Source organism: Pan troglodytes, chromosome 21, assembly GCF_028858775.2.
Source record: "Pan troglodytes isolate AG18354 chromosome 21, NHGRI_mPanTro3-v2.0_pri, whole genome shotgun sequence".
Lineage (NCBI taxonomy): Eukaryota > Metazoa > Chordata > Mammalia > Primates > Hominidae > Pan > Pan troglodytes.
The window spans coordinates 24,132,218-24,148,989 of NC_072419.2; the positions used below are offsets into that span (position 1 = coordinate 24,132,218).

The window sequence follows — 16,772 nt, forward strand, 5'->3', positions numbered from 1 at the left end:
ACTACCTCCGCCCAGCTCTACCTCCCCTGGGGCTCCCGGCCCAGCGCTCCCAGCAGCTCGACGACTCCGCCCAGCTCTGCCTCTCCCAGTCCTGCCTCCCCGGGGCTCCCGGTCCTGCCTCCCTGGGGCTCCCGGCAGCTCGACTCCTCCCGCCCTGCTTTGGCGCCAGGCACGCACTGTCTTTTCCAGCTGTTCCTGCAGCTTCTTCACCGTGTCCTTCTCCCTTGCCAGCTGCTCCTGGGTCGTCTTCAGAAGCTCCTGCAGTTTTGTGGCGGCGCGCCCCAGGTCACTTGTTAACTTCTTCTCTTTTTCTAGTCTCTCCTGATGGTCAGAAGGTTGACGGGCGTCAGCCCTTGCACCAGCAGGAGGGCCACCCCAGCTATGCCCACAGGACCCTGACGCCAGGGGCTGGAGCCCTCTGGGGACACAAGGAAGGCAACTCCTGGTCACCCGGAGACAGGTGGTGACGACAGGGAGGAAAGCGCCCATGCGGACCGTGAGGGCTGGGTCCTGTGCTCTCAGCACCACCAGAACTTCCTGGGGCAGGAGCAGTCTACTCCGCACTGGCCAAGGCAGCACAGGAGACACACCTGACTACTGAGCGCTGGACGTGTGGCTGAGGAACGCACTTCACGTTCTACATGATTCACATTTCAACAGCCACCAGGACTAATGGCTGCCATGTGACCATGTGACACTGCAGGGCTAGGAGTCCCCACCCCAGCCCCGGGTAGTGACAAGGGGAACCAGTGCCGAGGGCAGGTCCCAGTGGGGTCGGGGGTCGGCTCTCCCCTTCCTGGCCCCTTTCCGAGGCCAAGAGTGGCACCAGCCCCAGAGCAGACCCTCCAGGTGTGACCCCCGCCCCAGCCCCTGCCTGCCTTCAGCTGTGAGGCCTCCTCTGTTTCTGAAGACTCTAGGGGGCCGGCTGTGCGGAGCTTCTCCAATTCTTCTTGTAACCGACATGCCGAGGTCTGAGCCTTGCCAGAGAGGGAAGTGAGGTCTGGGTGAGACGTCTTATAAACAGCTGTGCTGTCAAGACCCTACCGAGCACGCCTGGGGACCAGGGGGCCCCCCAGCCTGATGGAGCAATAGCTCCATCCTGTAGCTGGAATGAGTGGGCCAGACCCACAAGTTCTGACCCAGTCCCAGGCCCTCCAGGCTCCTCAGGGATGCAGACCACCCACAGGGCTCCCAAGGTGCCTCCAGCCTGTGCTCCACCTGCCCGGGCCCCACCCACTGCTGCCCAGAAGGCCCAGGCCCAGCCCAGGTGCTGCTGGGCACAGCCGAGCGGGGCAGGGCTGACCCACTCATTCCCTGGAGACTCAGGGCCCGGGGGCTGATGGGGGCTGAGAGCCACCAGGCAGGGCCTGACCTCCTCAAACTCGGCCGTGAGCTTCTGCCGCTGTGTCTGCTCATCCTCCAGGATGGCTTCTGTCCGCTCCAGCTGCGTCTTCAGCTGTGCAAACACCGCAAACATAACCCGGCAGCCCGGTGAGGAACCCTCCAGGGGCCCAGAGATCCAGCACAGGCACCACTCTCTAGCTGCTTCTAGCTTCCCCTTTCCCTGCCCCAACGCTCCCCTCGTTGGGGAGAGGGCACCTCAGCCCCTGGTACAGACTTGGGTGTGGCTCAGGAGCAGCTGATGGGGCCTCTGCAACCTCAGGGGCCTTTAATGAGACTCACAGGACAAGAAAGATGCCTCCGAGCCCTGGCCCCACGACAACCCCCTTAACAGCCACACCATGGCCACCCCAGGGACAGGCCCTGCCTCTTGGTGAGGACTCTTGGTGGCTATCGCCGGGCTCAAAACTGGAGAGCAAATATCCTGCTAGCGATGTCCCAGCTGGGGTTGCAGTGGGAGACAGTCCCCTTCGGTGGCTGCAGACCCTGCCCAGGGCTGCTCCTGAGCCCTGTAGGTGCAGACCCCAGATCGCGGACTCCCTCTTCGAGTCCCACCTCCCCCCAACTCCTCCAGCCACCTTCCTGTTCCATGCTCTGTGGCTTTCTCCGAACCTGGATGACCCAAATGGGGCAAAGCAGGGTGGGGTGGGGAAGCAGCGGAGGCTGGAGCAGCCAGTGCGGGGTTTAGTCGGAACGGAGGCAGCAGGGCCTGCACTCTTCTGGGATTAGTGATGTGTCTGGGGACCGGCTCACCGCCCTAACCTGAACGGGGTCCTGCTCAGCTGGGGGCGCCTCTGGGGAGGAAGCTGGGGCCCCAGCTATGTCACCATCCTCTACGTGGCTCTTCATTTCACTCAACTGCTGCCTGACCTGGAACAGGAAGGGGTGTGTTTGCAAATGCACAGCCAGTCGCACACCCACCATGCTCACTCCTGCAGGGACCCCCTCGGAGGACCGTAGCTGCTCTCAACAGCCAAAGTCCCTTCAGGGGACCTGGCTTGGTAACTGTGACCTATGTCTGGCCACCCCCGCCGCCAACCTGAGCCAAACCAAGGCCACCAAGCCTCTGGGCTAATGAGACCCAATGTGCTCTGCTCCAAGCCCAACCGGAGGGGAGCCCTCCCTGGGAGTGAGGTGACCCCTGATGGGCATGGCCCACAGAGCGAATGAATCCGAATGGAACCGGGGGGTGGCCGCCACACTGTCTACACCCCCTGTTTCTCCTTCAAGGATGCAGTCCACTGCTCAGAGCCCTTTCCGGGGTCTAGAAAAGATTATGAGATAACATTCTTGCCTAACAAGGTCCCCCACCCCTACGCTCCATCACTGGGGTTGGGTGGCATATCTGGCCGCACCCAAACCACTGGGCCTGCAATTTGAAGGGCAGGTGTCACTCGAGAGGCTCAGGTAGAGGTTCCAATTGGAGACCCGGGTGGGGCCCTTGGCATAAGCTCCCCAGGGAACATGGGTGGTGTCTGACCCTGCGCTGAGGGGCCACCCCAGGTACGTGGGAACCCCAGACATTCTTCCCCCTCTCTGAACAGCCCCTCCCAATGCAAATACCAAACTGCACAGCTGGAAGACAACAGAAACTCCAGGGGGTTTTCTCTGCACACCCCCGGGCCTGGGCCATGCCCCCGGGGCCTGTCACCCAGACTTCGCTCAGCCAAGGCTTCAGTGAGTGGCCCCTAGACACAGGAGACCTGGCCTGGGCAGCACTGCCCTCTGGTGTTCTGGTCCGGGTAAGACCTGAATGACCAAGGGGGACCGAGGGTGTTGGGAGCGTGTGCCGGACTCACTGGCTGCTGCAGGGGGAATGCCAGCCCATTTTTATTTAAAATTTCCCAATTTCTCCCTGTTGACAACTAATTCAAGATTTAAAAGAACACCGCAGATCAAACAGAACATGTCTGCGGCCTCACAGGGTGCTGCTCACAACACCAGCCTTGGGGCGGTACCAGATCCGGTGAGGCTGGGTGGAGCCTGCCAAGGAGCTGGGACTTGGCATCAGACACCTGAGCCGAACACCAGGAGGGACTCGAGGCCACCTGCACAGGCAGAGCTCCAGCGGTCTGCCAATGGGGCTGCTCTCTGCACCCGGCAGCTGGTACGGGGCCGGGCGTGGAGCAGGTCTTCCCTGCATGCCTGTGGCTTTGACTGAATTGATCTGTCACTGAGGTGAGAAAACCCACAGAAGGCACGGGACTTGCTGAGAGCCCCAGGGCGATGGGTGGCCAGGCCAGGAGGAACCCCCAGGCTTCCTGGTCTTGTGATGCCAGGGACTGCAATGTCCCTGATGCCCCCAGGTGACTACAATGGGCTCACAGGGAATGCAGACGCCCAGAGCTCTCACTACCTTGAACAGGGGACCAGGTAGCCAGGGGACAGGAGATGGAGTGGGAGCACCCTGGTCCCAACAGCCACAGGCCCAGCTCAGAGTTCTGGGCAAATGTGCAGGAAGGCCCCCAGAAGCCGGCCCCATGCTGCTCAACGGGTGACACTGTCCCTTCCCTAGGCTTTATCTTCGAGTGGACACAAATGCATGACTGGCAAATGCATCTCACACACGCAACGCCCCAGGTCACACTCCCGGCATGGGGACATGGAGGCCACCTACCAGGGCAAGCTCATCGCTCTGTTTCTGGGCTTCGCTCTTGGCGGCATCGAGCTGAGATTGAGATTCTAGGAGAAGTTGCCTCAGCTTGGGGAGAAAACAGAGGCGGGTGATGGGAAAAAAGGAGCGAAAAGGAGAAAACCAGTCCCCGTGAGTTAGCGCCGAAACATAAAACCTAACACATCCACTTAACCAAAACCATGAGGAGGGTCACAGCATCGGGCCGGCACAGGGCTCGCCAGGCTTCCTACAGCTACGATTTCTTTTTTGAGGACTTAGGAAGAATGGTGTTCACTGCGTACCTCTTTCAGGCCTTCACAAATGTTTACTGATTATCTCTGGCAAAAAAGGGCCAAAAGTTTGAGATGATTTTTTTTTCAGAGATGGTCTCAATCTGTCGTCCACGCTGGTCTTGAACTCTTGGGTTCAGGCAATCCTCCTGCATCAGCCTCCTAAGCAGCTGGGAACGGAGGTGCCCACCAGTGCGCCTGGCTTTTTTTTTTTTTTTTTTTTTTTTGGTAGAGATGCGGCCTTGCTATGTTGCCCAGGCCGGTCTCAAATTTCTGGCCTTGAGCAATCCACCTCAGCCTTTCAAAGTGCTGGGATTACAGGCATGAGCCGCTGTGCCTGGCCCAAAAGTTTGAGATTAAACCAGAATTGGGATACTGGGCTTGTGCTTCTGCTTCTGAAGAGCAGAAAAAGTGTCAGATCTAAATCCACTCCCCACCAGATACGACATCAGCAAGCCAGGCAGAGAATCCCCTCGCGGAGGGATAACCTAGAATGTCAAATGCCTCCCTCGGGGCAGGGCTGCCTGGCTCTGCCCCTGTCCTGGCTGGGAGGCTGCCTTTTTGAAACCTGCCCTGAGAGACACCTCAGGCCTGACAGCCCAACGAGGGGCCTGTGAGGCTTCGGGCAAACGCCTGAGGACTCGGACTTCAAGGCTTATGTCACCGAGAGCTGCTCCCACAGGGCTGAGGAGAAGCAGCTCAGGGAGGACCGCAGATCTGCTGGGCAGGGGCTGCACTCCTTGGGGGGCAGACTCACCCCTGCCACCTCCTTGGCGTAGTTCTGGCACTCGGCGCTGGCGGCCGCCATGTGCTTTTCCAGCTCTGCCTCCAAATGCGACGTGTGCTCCCTCACCTGGACAGACGCACAGACACGCACACGCATGCGCCAGCAGCCTCTGCTCAAAGGGCACTCACCTCAGGGAGCAGGCTGGCCCTGGGATAGGTGAGGGCTCTCGGGAGATCCCTGAGGCCCACCAGCTACCAAGCAAACGAGAAACTAGTCCGTGGCAAGAGAACCCCTTACGGAAAGTGGCAGGCTGCACCCGGGCACTCCTGGGGACTGACATGCTCTTAGATTTACTTGCAAAGGCAGGTACCCAGGGTACCTTCTCCAGGGCTCCCTGTGGCGTCTGAAGGGGGCAGTGGGGCCACCTTGACTGTGAAGGCCGTGGCAGAAGCCCTGTTCACCAGGGCTGGGCAGGTCTGCACAGGGCCCGTGGCTGGGTCTCAGGGTCCTCTGAGGTAGTAAATGTTTCTCATTAAGGAAAAACAGGATGGACAAGATCCCTTGGCTTGAGAGAGAATGCCTCTCTTAAGGCACACGGTCCATGAGGAAGAAATAAGTGAAGTGCCCTCTGCATTAATGTCACTTTCAAAGAGGCTCCCGGGACAAGAGAAAGAGTTCTCTGAGCAGAGCACATACCTGGTCGGAACTTTCAAGTTCTCCTTTTAGCTTCTCTACAATCTCTTCGAGATGTTTCACTGTGACCCGTGACTACAAAGCAAGGGAAAGGCTCCGTCAGACACGAGCACCTGGGGGTGTCTCCTTCCAAGGCCATGCTGGGACCCGAGCAGGACTGACCCAACTTAGGAAGCCCCGGGGGTGCCCACTCCGCCCAGCTGGGATGGTCACCCTGGCGCCATCTGGCAGTGTCTTCCTAGGCGGGGGCCTCCTGGAGGACGGACTGAGCTGTCATCCCGCAACTGTGCTTCAAAGGGTGTCGTGGAAAAGCCCCACCGAGACACACGAGTCTCACAGGTGACAGAGACAATACTGTCAACTCTCCCCTGGGCTTCATGTGCTCCACGGCGCCGGGAGGCAGGCAGGGCTGCATATACCTTCTGGAGCTCCTCCTCTGCGGCGCCCACCTTGGCCCTCCACACCTGCTCCTCCTCCTCCACGCTCTTCTGCAGGTCTCTGAGCATGCCCTCCTGGGGGGAAACCGAGGTGAGGCAGGGCCCTCTCCCTCCCGGGACCCGCACCACACAACCGCATCTTCCTGTCCCTGCAGCCCTGGCGACCTGCCGTGCTCCGCCTGCTGACTTCATGAGCGCCAGCATTAGGTGGGGAGGGAAGGCAACCACTGTCCTGGGAGGGAGGTCCTCTGGCCAGTGGGCCAGTGTGGCTGCAGTGCCAGGCAAGGAAATGAGGTCTGTGACCTGCACGGGACCACTAGGATGCTTGTTACTGCCGGGGTTTGCCACCAGCACCAAGTGTGTCAATGGCCCAGGACGAGGAGCACAGGATGGGCCGGCCAGAGAGTGGCAGGGCTAGACCTGGCATTGCTCTTAGAGTCACAAAGGGGGTTCAACCTGGCAATCACCAGCTGCTTACCCCGTCCTTTCCCTTTCTCAGCTTAGAGACCGGCCCCAAACCTTCAACTTGGCCTTCTCTTCAGCTTAGAAACAATGACGACCTCAGAGGGTGCCATCCATTCCCTTTACCATGCAGCCGAAGAACGGGGCCCAGAGTCACAAGGCCAGTGGGCTTTTCCAAAACACCAGGCCACCTCCTGCCCCATAGGCCCCGAAGCTCTCCTCCCCCGCAGCCTCCCAGGGATGCCCAGCTGACAGGTTCCCAATGCTCACCGTCTCCGCCAGGATGCTGCGGTACTGGTCACACTCGGCCTGCAGTGTGCTCTGCGTCTCCTCGGCCTCCCTCAACTTGGAGGCCAGGTCCTGAGAGAGGGAAGAACAGGTGTTTAGTTAGCCACACACAGAGGTTTTTCTCTTGGCTTCCCGTTGAAATGACTTGGGGCAGCCCCTCTTCCTGGGGACAGGGGAGCCCGACAGAGGAGCCTTGCCAGGCAGCCACACTTACTGAGGAGGGCTCCGCAGGAGCTGGCGGGTGCTTCAGCAGCGTGGGGCCTTTCTCTTTGAGATCCTGCAGCCACTCGGTGTAACTCTGCAATGAAACACATTCGGTGAGACCCGGGGACGTTCCCTGAGAACTGTGAGGTCCCCGGGAACCACCCTCCCCTCCTACCTGTTGTGCCAAGACAGAGAGTTCTGGGAGCAGAGCCAGCAGGGCCTCCATGGTCTGCGCCTCAATCAGGCAGAGCTGCTTCTCCGATTCCTCCTGGGGGGTGGGTGGGGAAGAGCGGAAGGTGTTCAGCTGCGGAGGTGTGGGGCACCTCCCCAGGTCTTTACTGATATGCCCGGGTCTCTGCCCCAGAAAGGGCACATCCTCAGCTCTTCAGGGAAGCGACAAGAATCAAAGGAGAAGATGAGGCTCCATGGGGCTGACTGTAAGCAGAGGGGTTACCCAGCCTGTGCCTGGTCCATTTCAAACAGACTAAGCTCTGATGAAAGGAGCATACTGGGTCAGGCCAAGATGGCAGGTGCCAGCTCCCGGGACATCTCCCAGCAGGGACAGTCTCCACCAGCTCTCACTTCCTGAGCTCTCTGGGCATGTGTGCATGTGTGGGGGAATTTGGGGGGTCCGCAGTTGATGTGTGAGAGCCAGGGCAGGAAGAAGGGATGGGAGGACACTCATGGCCCCCAGTGTTTTGGAATCTAGAGCTGTGATGGGGATGGGGGTGAAGGCAGGGAAGCAGTGCGTCTGCTGGCGGCACCACCGTTAGGGGCTAGTGGCAGCCAGGAAGGGGCAACCCAGAGAGGCTCATCTCCAGCCACCCTGGAGAGGGTGGATTAGCATTCCCCCTCTGCAGAGGGAGAAGCCCACTCAGAGGAGACAGGGACTTTGCACCCTGTGCCATGCTGGGTCGGACACCCCCTCAGTCCTCAATGAAGAGCCAGCAGCCCCCATTCAAAGCACAGCAAAGAAAAGGAAACAAAGGGGGCCCGAGGGAATCATGAAGCAAAGCCTAGGACCACAGTGTCCCCCGGGAGACAGCTGGGCTCTCCCACACCCCGAGGGGAAGGCTGCTGGGGTAACAGCCTGTGTCTGGCCCTGCCACCACCTGGACAGGCCTGGCCTAAGACCCAGGGAGGCCCCAGGAACTCCACCTGGATCAGAGCCGATGGAGTGTTAACTCCCCCGAGCAGAGTCCTGGAATGTGCATGAAGGATGCTGACCACCGGACACGCAGCCTGAGCGCAGCGCCCTCTGGCCTGACGCACAACTGAGAAGCGGGCCCTTCCTGGCTGGCCAAGTTATCCACAGGTAGGGCCCGTGACCCATGTGGACCCTTGACCTCACGACCACCACTGAGGCCTCTAGTTGTGAGTCAAGGCAAGCTGGAGACCCAGAGGCCACCTTCTATCTGGATGTGTGACCACAATCAAGTCAGGTGACATCTCTGGTCACAGCTTCATTTACCACATGGTAGCCAGACAGTCTCTGAGGTCACTGGGGGCTACAAGGCCAAGATTCTAGGAGTCTAACTATAGTTCTCACAGGGTGGCCTGAGGTCATCCTTCACCTCCTGCCCTAGCTAGTTGTCCTCATCTGATACAACCCTCAGGCTTCCTGGGAATCACCGCAAAGCTCCTGCCGTTGGGGGAGATATTCCTGTGAGGGAGGCTGGGAGGGGAGGCCCTTTCATGAGGTAGGAAAATGTGTGTGACCTCAAAGTGTGGACAGGGCCTTTAGTTGCAGCTGCTGCTGGCCATGTCCCCTGGCCAGAGCCTCCTCACTGGCTCCTGGACAGCCCAGCACCCCAGAAGCAACCCGTGGGCTCAGACACTGGGAGACGCCTGCACACGCCCCACCTGGACAGCATGGAGCGCAGGGCCAACGCGGCCTCTGTTCCCCGAGTGCTCGCTGCAAACAATGTCCTCCCCTCTGTGACTTAAAGACTCCTCATGGGACTGGGCGTGGTGGCTCACGCCTGTAATCCCAACACTTTGGGAGGCCAAGGCAGGCAGATCACTTGAGGTCAGGAGTTGGAGACCAACAAAGCCAACATGGCAAAACCCCATCTGTACAAAACATGCAAAACTTAGCTGGGTGTGGTGGTGCACGCCTGTAATCCCAGCTACTTGAGAGGGTGAGGCAGGAGAATTGCTTGAACCCAGGAGGCAGGGGTTGGAGTGACCTGAGATCACGCCACTGCACTCCAGCCTGGGCGACAGAGCAAGACGCCGTCTCAAAAGAAAAAAAAAGTCTCCTCACAGAGCCCCCTGGGCCATGACTTCAGAGGCCCAAGCAGCAGGATTACCCCGACAAAAGGACACACAACAGAAATAACACCAAAAAAGCTCATAAAGAGTGCAGCCTCGGGCTCACTGCCTCCAGTCCCACCCCAGCAGCTCTGTACCCTCAGCCAGAGAGACCAGCACAGAGAAGCCCATCAAGGGGGCACCCGCATCCCTCTCTCGGAAAGGAGCAAGTGAAGAAGGGAAGGATGGCAGGGAAGGAGGTGGGAGGGGGAGGTGGATGTAGAGCCGGGGTCTGGCGTGGACTCAGGAGCTCTGAGGCCAAGGCCACTCTGTGCGCACTTAGTGCACTGTGTGCGTCCTAGTGCACCTGTGCGTCTGTGTGTCCTAGTGCATCTGTACGTCCTAGTCTGTGTCTGTCCTAGTGCCTCTGTGTGTGTGTCCTAGTGCGTCTGTGCATGCTAGTGCGTCTGTGTGTCCTAGTGCTTCTATGCGTTCCTAGTGCCTCTGTGTGTCTGTCCTAGTGCATCTGTGCGTCCTAGTGCATCTGTACGTCTTAGTGCATTTGTGCATCCTAGTGCACTTTGCATGGTGGGGGTGTGAGTGTGGTCGGGCTCTGACCTTGGCCTGGGTCAGGGAGTGCAGCTTCTCCTTGCAGGCCTGCTCGGCCGTGGCCAGTGCCTCCATGGCCTTCCAGTTCTTCTCCCGGAGGTCCTGGAGGAGACACAGGTGAAAGGTCAGCAGCCTGCACTGGCAGCACGGGCTGCCTAAGCTGGTGTCAGACAGGACAGGGCCCAGAGACCCTCCTTGATGCCACCCTGGCCCACAGAGGACCTGCCACGGGACAAAATGCCCTTTCCTTGGCCCATGACCATGGCGCCTGAACACAAGGCCTGGGTGCCGTAGCCAGAGGTGGGCAGCATGGCACAGGGTGAAGAGGTGGCGCCCTTTCGATAAAGACACCACTAGCCAAAGGGAGGAGGGAGGGCAAGCCTGTGTCCTCAGAGGGAAGAGGTTCCTGCCACCAAATGGTTAGTGCTGATCCCTTGGGCCAGCTCTGGCAGAGCCTGGCACAGGGAGGCCAAGGCCAGGGCCTGCCTTGGGAAGCTGCAGCCTCTGCAGGGAGCAACCGGGCCAGCCAGCAAGCCCGGCTCTGTGAGAAGGGGGCAGGAGGGTGTGGCCGAGGCCACACCAGGACAGCAGGCATGCCACCTGCCGAGCTTCTACATCCCCTTCTCCTGGACCAGGATCCCCACTTAAGGCAACCACGCGACTCAGGCCAGGCCAACGGCACACTGTCCCCACCCCAGGGATGACTCCACGCTTGAGCGAGTGGCGCAGGCTGATCCACAGGCAGTCAGCCCTGGGTCTTTGGCGGAACTCAGGGGTGAGCGGAAGCACCCCCCACACCCTGGACCCCCATAGCACAATGGGGTGTAGAAACACAAGCTCAGCCCTCCCCCGAGTCCAGGGCGGGTGCCACATAGCAGAACCTTTCCCGGCCCCACCTGTGCTTCCCTGGCCCGTCCGTCCCCGCCTGTGCCTGCCGCACTCACATTGTTCTTCACTTTCTGCTGCTCGACGGCCTCCCTGAGCTCAATGGCCTCCTTCTCCAGACCCGACACCTGGGACTCCAGCTCCTTGAGGCTGAAGGGACACAGCGAGGTCACCGCCTAGGCTCCAAGGGGCTATAGCCCCCACAGATCCCACCTAAGGCCCCATCCAGGGAGGAGCACCTTCGAGGCTGAACCACCTGGCCAGGGATGGTCCCCTCTGGCTGCCCCCACCTCACCCAGCGTGAGCTCCCAGGGAAGCCTGAGCAGCCCCCAACACCCTCCCCTCCCCCCGCCATCCAGAGCACTGACCCCAGAGCTGTCACCAGAGTCCCAGTTGGTGACACCGGAGAGTTGGGTTTCCAGGAGAGGTGGAATCGTGACCCTGCCCTCAGAGCTCTCCTGGGGCCCTCACAGCTTTTCCCTTCAATCCCCACATCATGTGACAGCCTCCGCCGGCAAATCACCCCAAGAGCATCCCCAAAAGAATGAGACTCCGAGGAAGAGGTGTCAGCAGGCCAGTGGCAAGGACACACTGACAATCACACCCTTGGCAGCCACTGCCCGAATTCTAGAATATCTGGGGCTGAATTGCTCCTCTCTACTCCAGAGCAGGATGGCCCAGCCTACACATAACTTTCAGATCAACTGTTTGAGAAGGAAATAAAAGCACCAATTTCTGCCAGACACATCTACATGATGCAAGAAAATTCAGATTGATCCTAACTACAACATGAGTTCATTATCCTAGTAATATGCTGTGTGGCCCAAGAATCTGATCTTAAAACACGAGAGCAAAACAACAACCTCTCTACCCCAACAAACACCACCAGGAGAAACAAAGTTTGCCCATGCTTTTTGGGAAAGGAAGGTGGACAAGGTTTGGTTGTGGGTCATTCTGGGCCCTCAGGGAGGCTGGCTTCCTTTCCCAGTCCCCAAGCTGCAGAGCCCAATGCCAGGGAACATGGGCTGTGGCCTGGGGAGCTGCCTCTGCTGAGAGGCACACAGGGAGGTGCTTCTTTGGTGACGAGGGTCAGGACAAGGGAACTTTGTGAACTGATGGCCTAGGACACATCTGACCGTGTGCGAGGGAATGCAGGACACCCTCCATGCCTCCCCCACCTGCTGCTGCATGGACCCCTAGCCACGGCGGCCAGGACCTGCCTCCCGAGACTGTGGGCATGTGCTACAGGAGGCGAGCCCCAGAAGTGACGGTCACAAGGACTCCGGCCCCTGACTCGAGCCACCCCACCCAGGTGTTGGCTCCGGCCTTAGCAACAGCAAATAAACATTCCCCGAACATGGCCTGGCGCTGGTGCTGCTGACACGGAGGGAAAACAAGGTCTGGCCAGCAGTGAAGTCACCTCACAGATGGAGGAAAACAACGCTGAGACGCTGCCAGCTCTGCCCGACGCCTCAAACCTGTGCTCCAGCAGCAAGCCTGGGTTCGCCATTCTGGGTTGTGCAACCATTTTTCCTGTTAGAGTTCCTGACCTCAGCCCCTAAAATCCCTTGCTTGTACACACAGAACCTCTGACCAGTCAGTCCCTTCCCACAGAGAGATGGACAGGTGGATGGACGGACGGCAGGTGGCAGGGGGTGCTCCCACCCTGGCTGAGGCCACTCTGGAACGATGTGATCACGAAGCTCTCTGCAAGGCCGCCTTCTTTCCCGCCCAGGCCTGTCCTCTGTCCTCTAAATCACCGGAGGATGGGGGAGGGAAGGGAGCCTCTGAAAGGAGCTCTTCTGCAGAGGACCTGAGCACCCTCCTGAAAACCCTGGCCCCCCAAGGGTCTTTGGTCCCCCGGGCTGAGGCTCAAGTGAGCAGGCAGGCTGCTTCCCCAGCTTACCGAGTCTGCTGCTGGTCAGCCTCCGCCTGGCTGGCCTGGAATGAGAGACAAAAGCTCCTTGGTCTCCAGGAGACTCATCTCACGCAGCGGGGCTAGTCCACCCACCTGCTGGATGGAGTTCCCTTTCCTCCCCGTGGCCCCAGGCAGAAGGCTGACCTGGGCGTCCTGGGCGTCCCGCGCCTGGCCCGCCTCCAGCAGGGCCTCAATGGAACGGATTCTCTCTGTGAGCTGGGAGTTCTCCGCCCTGGCCTCCTGGAGCTGCCCGTGGAGGCCACTCAGCTCCTCGCATTTGCTGCGCACCTCCGCCTCGGAGGACTGTAACTTGCTGTGCAGCTCTGGTGCAGAGGAAGGGAAACAAGAGAAGTTAAGAGACTGCAAACCCCGGGGGGTGTGAAGGATGCCCTCACTGCTGCCCTCTTAGCACACGTGGGGCACCGAGGGCTTCCTCCTGCCTCCTCTGTGTGTCTGGGGCTCTTAAGACATACTACTGACCACTGGGGCCTCTTGTTAGCGGTTGAAGAAAGTGCCACTCTGGCATCACTTCTGAGAACCGTCAGGGTAGAATGCAATGCTCTCAGGACACTCATGACAAAATGATAGAGTGTGGAAATGGACTCCAGCTGAGGCTTTTAAAGATTCATCTTCTAGAAGACTCTTTTTCTTACTGAGACCAGAAGTTCCTTAGAAAGTGGCTAGGTGGACCCCACTGCCACACCTCCCCCACCTCCCTGGCTGGGTCCCCCTCAATCCCCAAGACCTCTTCACAGTCGAGAAAGGCCAGGGGGTGACTTTTCTGCCCTGGGCCCCTTTCTCCCCTTGAGGTGTCCTCCTCCTCAGGTCACCTCGGACAGTCCCGTGGGTCTAAGTGTCATCTTCGTGCCTCTGAGGCTGCACTCTCCCCAACCCCAGGCTCTGCCATCTGCCTCTTCTAAATGAAGCTCTAGTTAGACAACGCAAACCCAACATCCCCACCTCCCAGGACTCCGCATCTTCCTCCCTCGCCCACTGCCGAAGCCTACGAGCCCACACCCGCCATCTGTCAAGTTGCCCTCTTCACTAGCACCTCTGCGGCCACCTGGGCCCTGCCCTGTTGCCTTGGGCCTCAGCAACTGCAAGGCCTCATCCCTGGTCTCCATGGGCCACTCGTGCCCCTCTGGTCTGTTCTCCACCTGGTGCCAGTGTCCAGAAGCGCACATGAGACCACTTCATCTCCTGCCCCAAGCACTTCTGTCACACCTTCCACGGTGCCCAAGCTCCTCAGAGGGAGGGTGACCTGGCCCTGCCCCGCCACCAGCCTTCTCCTTCCAGCCACACTTGTTAGCCCATTTCTCACACAGGCCAAGTCAGTTCATTCCCACCTCTGGGCTCTGTGCTGGCCTCTGCCATGCATCCCCTCCTGCCTCAGAGAGTCTCCAAGACCATGCAATCTAAAGCCATGCCCAGCCCTCTGGAGCAGGGGCCGGCAAGCTGGGGCCGTGCCTCCCAACCTCCATTTTTCCAAGTGATATCAATGAAGCTTTCTTTGAACACGGCCAGGCCCCTCTGTTCACTCCGTGTTAATGGGCACTTTTGCCCACTGTGGCAGAGCTGAACAGTTGTGACAGAGACTGGCCAGAAGCATTCACCATCCATCCCCGACAGAAACAGTTCATCCGGTGTTAACGGGCACTTTTGCCCACTGTGGCAGAGCTGAGCAGTTGTGACAGAGACTGGCCAGAAGCATTCACCATCCATCCCTCACAGAAACAGTTGCCAACCCTGCCCTGAACACAGTCCCTGTGTAGAGGGCCCTGCTGTGCAACCCTGTCCTTGCAGGTGACTCTGTCGTGTAACCCCCAGTCCAGCCCCGCCCGGCACCCACAGCAGTGCTTGGCCTGGGGAGGGGCTCGGTAAGCACCAGTGAGCCAAGGGCCACGGGCCTCTCACTGGCACCTTCAGCTCCCTTTCTCCAGGGGCTCTCGGCCCTCCATCCCTGTCACCCTTTCCATGATCGACTGGAGCAAGGGAACCATAGGCTTGTAAATCCTGCCTGGCCTCCTGAGCTGACTGAGCTGGGAGAGTAGAAAGGCCCAGAACACACATTTAGCTGAGATGCCTCAGGATCTCCCTGGCTCACCCACAGCCACTGCGGACCCAGGCTTGGGAGGGAAGCAGTGCCTTCCACCCCCATATGCCCTGCTCCCATGCACACCAGGCCCTCACAGGCCTTGCCCCCCACTTCTAGCCCCTGTAGGTCCCATCCTCACAGCTCCACCCCCCCACCTCTGGACTGCGCCTATAGGCTGACTGTGCCCCCTGCCAGCCCCTGACTGGGCATAATCCCCTGCTCTTTGACTTTCTGAGGGGCAGTCAAGGGATCCGTTCTGCCCTCACCCAACAGGCCTAACCCACTGAGTTGTGGTACTGGCAGTGGGGCTGGGCTGGCATGCAGACCCAGCACCCTGCACTGAACCCCCGGCCCCACTGCCGCCGCCCTTACCGGCCATCTGCTGCTGTTGCTCCTGGGCCTTCTCGGCATCCGCCCGGAGGCTGGCGTGGCTGCTCTGCGTGTGGCACAGCTCCCGGCTGACCTCGTCCAGGCGCTTCTGCAGGGCCTCCTCACTCTCCCTGTGGGACGCCTGGGGACGGGCAGGGGAGTGGGGCAGTGAAGACGTGGAAGGACCAGGCCCTCAGCGGCTCTGCGGTGGAGGCGGACAGAGCTCTTTACCCCACCAAAGCCCCATGCAGTCTCTGGTCCATGCGGGAAGGAAATGCATCCCTCAAGGCTCTAGAACCCGCACAGGCTTCACTTCGGCCAGAACCCTTTCATGGGGAGAAGGCAGCTGCCAGGGATCCACACTCACTTCCCAGTTCTTTTCTGAGTCCCTATTTTTACATTCTCAAGTGATTCATGAAGACGTGGTTACTGCAAGAGTCCAAAGATACTGATTCAGAGTAAACTAGCGACATTTCCCAATCCAGTCCTCGATTCCTCTCCCAGGGGCGGACAGTTTGGTGGGTCTCCCACCTGCAGCTCCATGCGTTACACACACACACGCACGGTGCACCACTGCGATCACGCTATAGGGCAGTGCTCTTAGTTCTTAATATTAGGTTGAACCACACATGAAATTGTCAGTGTTTGACCATTTTTACCTACAAAAATGGCAATTTCACAGGCTTCAAAAGTATCTCAGAGACATTTCCTCACTCAGGACAGACAGGCCCACCACACCCTTGTTTAGGAGCCACACAGAGCTTCAGTGTTTGCCCAGTTCCCGGCTCAGCGTCAGGCAGGCTCTGGCAGTCCCAATCGGTGCCCCACAGGACACCCTCATCCACCTGTAAAGGATTCCCACACACTGGGGCAGAAGTGCTGGCCAAGGCCTCCATTTAACCAGCCCTTTGGAGAACTCAGTTCTCCAAAAAGCCCGACCACTGATTATTCATTAACAAGCTTGTCTGGGGGCAGAACCAGGTAAGAGGGGCATCAACAGATGGCTGCTGTTTAAATAAGAGGCTGTGAGTTATCCCTCGTCAATGCCTTTACCAAGCTGATCCCATCCACATCCGTTTTCATGTTCTTTTAGGGCAATGGCTGCACAACCTGGAGCTGGGGTAACTGCTCAGATGAGCACCATCCGGGCAGAGGCGTGGCTGGAGCCAGTGAAGCCATCACCAAGGAGGTGGCCACTAGGCCGTGGTTCACGTGTACTGTGCAGTGAAAACTGGGGGCGGCTTTAGGATGGGCAGTGCTTTCTGCATTAGAACGTAGCAGGGGATTACTCAGTTCCAACTCCTAGGGAGGAAACGAAAGGAGTGACTGCAAGCTGCTCCCAGAAAGCACACCTGCTTCTCCTCTGCCAGGCGTCCTGGGCAGGAGCCTGCCTTGCACCCACCGGCTCCAACACCCTCACACCTCTGCCTCGACCAGGATACACAGGGCAGGGTCATTGCACGACTGGAAGAAAACACACCAGCTGCTGCTGCTTTTTTTCTTTAAGAAAAGGAACTCCAGCTCAGA

The 16,772-nt window shown here is 59.2% G+C and overlaps 1 protein-coding gene across 15 annotated transcripts in view; it reads right to left on the reverse strand.

The window, feature by feature from the left end:
* RRBP1 (ribosome binding protein 1) overlaps positions 1-16,772 on the reverse strand; it is a 68,813-nt gene that overhangs the window by 904 nt on the left and 51,137 nt on the right. For 9 of the 15 annotated variants that reach the window (XM_063803123.1, XM_063803118.1, XM_063803121.1 and 6 more), the window contains 15 exons: positions 15,249-15,387; positions 12,926-13,104; positions 12,770-12,804; positions 10,923-11,013; positions 9,988-10,080; positions 7,292-7,384; positions 7,127-7,210; positions 6,895-6,984; positions 6,145-6,237; positions 5,729-5,800; positions 5,063-5,158; positions 4,019-4,102; positions 2,164-2,271; positions 1,373-1,456; positions 569-977 (listed from right to left, as the gene is read on the reverse strand). In XM_063803123.1, the coding sequence (XP_063659193.1) occupies positions 654-977; positions 1,373-1,456; positions 2,164-2,271; positions 4,019-4,102; positions 5,063-5,158; positions 5,729-5,800; positions 6,145-6,237; positions 6,895-6,984; positions 7,127-7,210; positions 7,292-7,384; positions 9,988-10,080; positions 10,923-11,013; positions 12,770-12,804; positions 12,926-13,104; positions 15,249-15,387 (1,665 nt within the window). In that variant the 3' untranslated portion in view covers positions 569-653. Of the gene's footprint in view, positions 1-177; positions 322-568; positions 978-1,372; positions 1,457-2,163; positions 2,272-4,018; positions 4,103-5,062; positions 5,159-5,728; positions 5,801-6,144; positions 6,238-6,894; positions 6,985-7,126; positions 7,211-7,291; positions 7,385-9,987; positions 10,081-10,922; positions 11,014-12,769; positions 12,805-12,925; positions 13,105-15,248; positions 15,388-16,772 lie in introns of those variants that run through there. The other 6 variants (XM_063803127.1, XM_063803125.1, XM_063803129.1 and 3 more) reach the window with 1 other exon arrangement.